The sequence below is a fragment of the Carcharodon carcharias genome, chromosome 2, assembly GCF_017639515.1.
Source record: "Carcharodon carcharias isolate sCarCar2 chromosome 2, sCarCar2.pri, whole genome shotgun sequence".
In the NCBI taxonomy this organism is placed as follows: domain Eukaryota; kingdom Metazoa; phylum Chordata; class Chondrichthyes; order Lamniformes; family Lamnidae; genus Carcharodon; species Carcharodon carcharias.
In genome coordinates this window covers 128,023,736-128,031,691 of record NC_054468.1, presented here as the reverse complement: position 1 = coordinate 128,031,691, position 7,956 = coordinate 128,023,736, and the positions used below count along the sequence as shown (strand labels likewise).

The 7,956-nt window shown below is 40.2% G+C and overlaps 1 protein-coding gene across 3 annotated transcripts in view; it reads right to left on the bottom strand.

The window, feature by feature from the left end:
• Nucleotides 1-3,151: 3,151 nt before the first annotated feature.
• Nucleotides 3,152-7,956, bottom strand: part of LOC121274849 (zinc finger and BTB domain-containing protein 2-like) — a 47,924-nt gene continuing 43,119 nt past the window's right edge. For all 3 annotated transcript variants that reach the window (XM_041182223.1, XM_041182240.1, XM_041182231.1), the window contains one exon: nucleotides 3,152-7,636. In XM_041182223.1, the coding sequence (XP_041038157.1) occupies nucleotides 6,238-7,636 (1,399 nt within the window). In that variant the 3' untranslated portion in view covers nucleotides 3,152-6,237. The remainder of the gene's footprint in view (nucleotides 7,637-7,956) is intronic.

Sequence of the window (7,956 nt, the reverse complement as noted above, 5' to 3'; positions counted from 1 at the left end):
CTGTGCTATCTCTACCAATGTTCTGGAGGGTGGCCTCCTTAAACTCATCCAAAATTGTTCTATTCAGTGCCTCTCCTTACATTTTTGTAGAAAGCATTTCACTTCACACTTCTCCCTGTTACATTTCATCTGCCAGTTTATTGGGTTTTTCTACATGGTTTCTCAGTAACTGTAGCATGCAAGATAAGCTGGTTACGGTGAGTCTATAAACAGCTTGTGAGATTGCAATTGTTGATGACCTTTGTGAACAGAAGTCTGAGATGGCCCAGTTGCAGGCAGTGCAACATGTGCAGTCATTGAACAAAGATGCTAGAAGGATGCCCACGTTGTCATCTTGAGACATATATACAGCACCTACCAATCATAACCAATATGACAGCAAAAACCAATTAAACTAAGCCTTATCAATGGCTCACTCCATGCAAACTTCAAACCTGCCCAGGACAAGATAGTGAGACTAAGATTTTATGAGCCAGATGACTGTAGTTGCCTCTATTGTTGCCACGTGCTACATGGTGGACTACTGTTTTGATTCTTTACATCGACACAGCACATAAGTCGTGGACACCTCCACAGTGGCTCCTCTGAGCTTAAAGTTACTACTCACATTCTCCAATGACTCCAGTAATCTTTGATGCTTGGAAAACATCCAGAGAAATCAGTCAAATCCTGCATACTGAAGATGAACAGGGTTTGGTTGCCCCCTTCAGCCAGGTGGTTACTAGTCCCTGCTCACTCAGTCATTTCATGATCAAAATCCCTTAGGATGAAGAGAGCTAAGGTTCTAGTGTAACTATGCATGTTTTCAGATGAAAGGTTCCTGTGGGCACTTGAACTTCTATTCATGAGGCATGTCTAGAGCAAAGGAACAATTGTTATATTGATCAGTGTGGAATAATCTGTGCACGACTTAATTTGATTCACCTTTTCCTGATGGTATGTGTGGAGGGGCGGGGGTTGGAATTATAAATTCTATTCATCATAGGTACCGAATGATTAAAAATAATAAACTTCTAACTCACTTCCATATTGTATCATGGATTCTTGCAGCTTTAAATTAAGTCTTGCTTAAATCTTTATTAAAAAGAGTTACAGCATCCACATTATTTCTAATGTCTTTAAAGAGGTCAAGTATGTTTGTTGAGCAGGATACTAGTAAAGAATTGGGCAGAATTTAATGTTAACAACCGAGGTTTTGCCTGTCAGCTGAAGGACTGGTAATGTATTGCCAGTGGCTGAGGAGCAATGAGGGACCCAGGCTACATTTGAGTGATGGGGGTCATGGACAGATAGTTGAAAGGGCAGGGTTTACTCCCAACATAGCCTCCCTTCCCAATGCTGGGCCCTCCATTAGGCACCAAGTGCCTTTGAACAAGGGGCACCCACCACCCCACAGTCCACAAGTAAACCCAATGAATGCATGCACTTTATCATAAGAATAGAAAAATACTGGAAACAATCAGTGGCCAGGTGACATCTATGGGAGAGAAGCAATTAATGGGCTGGATTTTCTTGACCTCATGGAAACATAGGCTTGGGAAAACATTTAGGAACTGTCAGGACAACTCCCCAATGCATTCATGCCTCTAAGGGACTTTCCCAGGCAGACTGAGAACTGGGTTGGTGCCCGCTTCACAGAGAACATTCTGAACCTGTTTTAACATTGTACTGATATCAAAGCAGCTCCCTACTGTGTACTGTAGCCACCAGCTCAATTGAGACAGTCTCCCAACAGCAGGTCATCAGAGCCAGAGGATACATATGCCAAAGACAGGGCTATGGCAATGAAAGGCCACAGTCCTTCAGTGAACAAGTCGGCGGAGAGGTATCCCCTCCAACCTGATGTCCCTACTGGCTTCAGGATCTTTAGTGCAGCCCTTCTGTATTGATCAGTGAGAACGTCTCCACGTTGAGGTGTCGCTCCCACCTGTGGTTCTGGGCCTGCATCAGCCACAACCACCTCTCCGCATTCCATGCAGCATCAGCAGCCTACCAACCCTCCTTAACAGAACGGTAAATGCAGAGACAGCTAAATAGGGGATTGTGCTGGCAAGAATGCGAGGATGTTAGAAATTTACACCTTTAACACAAATGCAGAACCAGGGAAAATGGGGGCGGGGAAGAGAAAAACCTTGTAATATGTGATAGGTCAGGAGTGATTAAATAACAAAAGGGATCTCTCCGTCACTTACCTGTAGCCTGTGTCCCTCATCATCCTCTGCTTTTGGCGATGTATTACTGGTCCTTCAGCTGGCAGTTTAGAAGTACATGAACAAAAATGGGTGCAAAATAGGTATAGATACAACTGCATAGCCTAGGGGGGAGGATATGGAAAATCTGTCAAACAGGATGGTCACACCAGAGTCTCTGGGAGTGGAGGTGCGGACTGGTGCTTGGGATGGGGTTTCCTCCAGTCGTCTACCTGCCTTTCTTCTGCCACATTCCAAAGACACAGGATCCTTCTCGTCTTTGCCAGGATTATGAGAAATTCTAGGAATTGATAAGAAATTGATTGAAAGGTGGGAAATGAGTAGTTGTTAAGAGAGAACTGAACCACTCCAGTTTGTAACTTCAATAAGTGATCTAGATTCAGAAACTCAGTGCTACAATTGCATTTGATATTAAATTAGGAGGGATAGTGGAAGCTGAAGGGGTAGTTCAAAAATTACAGAATGAGTTAGTCAAGCTACTTAAGTAGGCAGACCAATGGGGGGTGAAAATTAATGTAGGCAAATGTAAGTACTACACATTGGAAAAAAAAGACACGCATGCGCCAAGATAGTTAACGACGAAGGTGAAACAGACCTAGCAGTCTTAGTAGACTCAACACTTAACATGTCCAACCATTGCACAGTAGCACCTAACAAAGCCAATATGACGTCGAGCACAAATCAGATAAGGTACAGATCAAACTTAATTTTGTCCCAGTCAGATTGCACCTTGAAGGTTTTGTCCATTTCGATGGGACAGGAATAGCATCTCTCTAAATGAATGAATCAAAATGAGCCTCATTTATAATTATCTTGTGATACTAGTCCAGCTGTATTTCAATTCGTGGCAGCCAGAAATATCAAAGATAGTTAAGCTACAATTTGTAATGAGTACAATGTACTGCAGAAAGATTTCAGTGAGACAGTACAACAATGTTTCCAGTTCCTACCAAGCTCGTTTTATTCAAGTCTTTGGTATTGGCAGCGTTATATTACACATTATACAGTTATTAACTAACAAAATTTTTGATTTAACAGTAAAGTTGTGGCATGGAATCAAGACAAATACAGGTGCGGTGTGTATTCAGTTTGCAGATTTAGGACTTAACACAATGGCAAGTCATTGAAAAAAGTAAGGCTGAAATTTAGACCTGTGACTTAGTCAACAAGGCATACACAACTCTTCTCCAACTAATCTGTAGTCTATTACTGTATACAGCAAGGATAAAGAATCTGCATGTATGCTTTGTCAAATAAGGCCCCAATTATACAGGTGAACTGGCTAGCTTTTGAGCAGCAACTTAAAAGTTACACAAAAAAGGCAACACTGTACAATGCATTTCAAATTTTGACAATGCTGGTAAGGAGCACTACCGCAGGTGATATCACAGAAAACAATGCTCTTAACCTCAGCAATTTAAAATTCAAGTAAAGTTCGACTTTGCTATTATCAACATACTTAAAAACACGATCAGAAAAATTTTAAAAGAGCCATTGTGGGCCAAAAGGAAATGTTTATATGCCCCCAATTAAACTGGCTAACCCTCGATTTGTTTTGGTCAAGGATACTACAGTGTATTACTTGTTAACTAGAACGAAGGAATGTACTTTCCTCACCTGGGACTCATCTTACAAGACTGAACTACATTATTTTCTCTCTCTTGAAACAAGCTTTACAAATACTGATTTAAAAAACTACACGTTTTTTGAACCATAATTAATGCAAATAATAGGTTTGACACTGAACATCATGGTTATGCTTTCAGTATTTTAAGGCAGTTGAACTTTATTTCAAATACTAATTCTATTATAATAACTCTAAATGAAACTTGTAACAACAGAGCAATTTACATCCATTATTTCTTGGAATTTTATCGTTGTATTTTAGGAATTTAAGTTTGCGAGTAATACCTTAGTATAATCTGGGGGTTTACTGAGCAACTAGTTAAATAGCTATATAGACACAAAACTACAAATAATAAACAGTGAAACAAAATATCTTGGGGTTCAATGCTTCTTGTAACACTAGCATTTATATGTAACAGTTCCAAATGTACGAGTCTGGTGTATCCTTTCATAACCTATTGGTAAAATTAGTCATTTTGTTTGAGCAAGTATCATATTTATTCATTCTGTGTACTTCAGATAGTGGTTTTTAGTGCTTGTCTACAATAAGAGCACTTTAACACTATCGCACTGTTAGTAGTACAGTACTGAATGAAGTTAGCATGTGTACTAATTAGCAAATAAAAATAGGCTAATTGGAAAAATCAGTCATCACAAGCACACTTCTTAAAATTTGATCAATTTCAAGGTAACGGGACATTTAAAAAATTGCCACTTCTGTTCCAATCTAGGTCAATGTTTCGCACATGCCACTTTGTGGAGAAAAGTAAATTTCTACACAGCTAATACAATATCTACAGCACAAGTGCTTACATTTTTGGTACGTGTGCACACTTACTAAATATTTTGAGCAAGAAACCAAATGTGAATTTATTTTCATGGCACACAGCCACCTTTTACCCTTTCAGACAGCAATGTTACCGTGATTTTTTTTTTGCATATTACGAATCTCCATACAGTTAATCTGGAAATGATGAAAGGGGATAGTTTTTTTTTTCTTTAAGGGTTGCTATTCTTCAGCTTAGATTTTTTCCAGTATTTATTAAGGACTCTTAAATGTATAAAGACATACAACACAGAATAAATAATGCACCTAGTACTTCTGTAAAACAAGTTACAAATACTACTACTGTATTTTGAAGTCAGCATGCATAGATGTACTTTTAAATCCCCCCATACCCACTTTTGAAAGCAAATTACAGACATGTCAAAGAGCAAATTGTAAATAAGTGAGGTAAAAGTGATATTCAGAGTTACACTGAACACATTTAAAAACAAGATTATACAAGTTAATAGGGAAGAACATGGAGCACCAGAGCACTGCTTTGTTCTATCACACTGGAAAACGGGTCTCGAAACAAAATTTCCAAATGTGAGCAATTTGTATTTAATACCATATCAAACAAGTTCTATCTAGGAAATACTTCTCATATATATAATTCACTCATTAGAAGGGCATTCTAGTTGACATAGGATTTACTGCAATACCTTCACCCACCCAGGTTCATACATTTTTCTTTGCCAATAACATTGACTGAATTGTTGTTCCACTTTTGAGAGAATTAGTCATATGCTGACTTCACCCAGGGTATAACCATACTCTGGATTCATTATTGGTTCAGCAATGCCACATTATGTCTGCATATTGTTTATTTAGGCGGAATGGCCTGCTCTTATTTCCTCATGTTCCTTATGATTCGTCATTTGTGGCATTCATTATACTACCAACAGATGGTGTGTGCTCAGTGATCAGCTGATAATTAGTGAAGCATAAGAACATTTGTCAACAGCTCTTGTGTCTCTTTAGGGAGAACATGAGTTTTGCTTAATCACAAAATGTCAACTGCTGCACCGTGACCCCTGGAAACTGTCAGTCACCAATGCTTTATTCAAACTGGGTACCTTTTAGTTTGAGTACACATCCAAAGAGCTCAACAGGACTTTGTTCACTTCTTTGAGTCTGGAGTTGGTTCAGGGAGGCTGTGCAGAAATAACTCGGTGAAGCATATACATGATGTGATAACTTCTATGCATTTGGAACAGCGTGATTAAATTTCCTACTCAATCCACTTTACAAGGGCGGTACTCATCAGGTAACACCAGTACAAGTAAAGAACAACACACATCAGTTTCTTTTATATTAACCTGGTCCCAAAGCAGCTCATGATTGACAGGGGCTAGTCTGAATTCTAGTGCAAACACTGACTGATACAATTATGCCACCTGAATTTTCATCTTAAAAGTAACAAGGTCCTTGGATAATGAATGACATGCTTTTACCAAAGAAAGCTCAGATCTAATTTAGAAAATAAAATTTTAACGTCCTCATATCTAATGACTATTAATTTTGAATTGTACATTATAAGAAATACATTGAAAAGTGAGTAAATGAACAGAGTTTTCATTCCACTAAAACAGCCTGGCCATCCTCCACGTTATGCACTGTTTCTGACAATGACTGGCTCACTTCTGTCACTTCACAAGCTTCTGAAGAGCCCTCCCCCTGAACTGTTGGTTGGCCTTCCATCAAAACAAAGGTATCAGAGTTCTGGTTTTGGCACGAATGCCGAACAGCTTCACTCGCAGTCGAGAAGCTTTTATCACAGAGATTGCACTTGTACGATTGGTTTGACTGGTTTGTTGCTAGGAACACTGGATCCATTAGTGACTGACTCGTTTCTTCCGAGGAACCTTCAGTGAGCATCGCTTGCTTATTATCCACCATCATATAGGTATCAGAGTTCTGGTTAAGGCACACATGCCTGGCAGCCTGGTTGGCCCTACAGAATGTTTTATCACAGGTACTACACTTGTATGGTTTGCCTGTGTGAATATACATATGCTCTCGCCAGTGACTTTTCTGGATGAATTTACGTCCACAGATGGAGCACTCATATTTTCGCCTTTTTACTTCTCGATCTTGATCCCCTAGCTCTATGTTGTCAATGTCTGCAATGTCTGATGGGGGTGGTGTTTCTGCTTGTAGTTGGCCATCTGCCATTGGTGAATCGTTTTTCTGTTGCAGTTCACCATCGCTAATTACTTCTGCTTCTGGTATTTCTTCAGGATCTTTTGTAGGTTTCCCAGGCTCTACCAATTGTCCCAGCATATTCATTCCTGTTGGGTTGGTAACTGGAAGTGACATTCCTGTATGAAGCTGTAGGTGCTCACGCAGGCTGCTTCGTAGAGTGAACCTTCTGCCACAAAGATGACAGACATAAAACTTTGGAAAACCACTATTCCTTTTCATAATACTGGGCTTAACATGAGCTATTGCATGTATTCCTGGCTGCCCATCTAACATGGGGATATTCTCGCAACGTTCTTCAGCTGTTGGGGGACCAGCTGGAGAAATCAAGCCTTGTGTGCCTGAAGGAGCCACAGATGACTGCCCAAAATGCTGTGAAGGTTGGAGAATCTGTGCACCTTGAGGATGCTGCTGGTTACCTTCTGCACCTCGTTCTTGCTCCATCCGAGAAGGATGAGTATGTGACCTGGGCTCTCGCCCGGTCTTTTCTGCTCCTGCCGATAACCTACTTTGAGCTGTCGTTTGATTATCTGCAATCTGGATGCCATAGAGTGAAGATGTCCACGCGAAAACCTGATCAGGACGAGGAATCGCTCCATGGCTGGCTAAGCTGGCTTCCTGAACCAATGGGTATGCATGTAAGAACTTAATCCCCTGCTCGAGACGGACCGGATCAATAATCTGGGGAGCCATCTTCCCAGTGTACATCAAATGTAGGAGGTAGCTAAAGATATCTGGCTGAATATCCGTTGGTTTCAGTCGGACACAGTCACTGTGAAAAAATGTTAAAATATTTTCAGACTAGCAGAGGCATAAAGTAGAACAAATAGAACCAAGTAAACAACAGTCACTTTAACGTTAAACAAAGCAAAGCACACTTCAAGAGAGACAGTTTTGTCACTTGGGGAAAAATGATCCGTGGGCAGAATGCACCCTTCATCCTGCAGGTGAGGGGGTAGCAGTCACATGGCAGACAAGTTAGTGCCATCAATACCAAAATGTATCACACTTTAGAACATTCCTATTTTGGGACCACTGGGGTAAGAAGATGGACAAGGAAGAAAAATAAGTTTGTGCAAATAACAATAACAG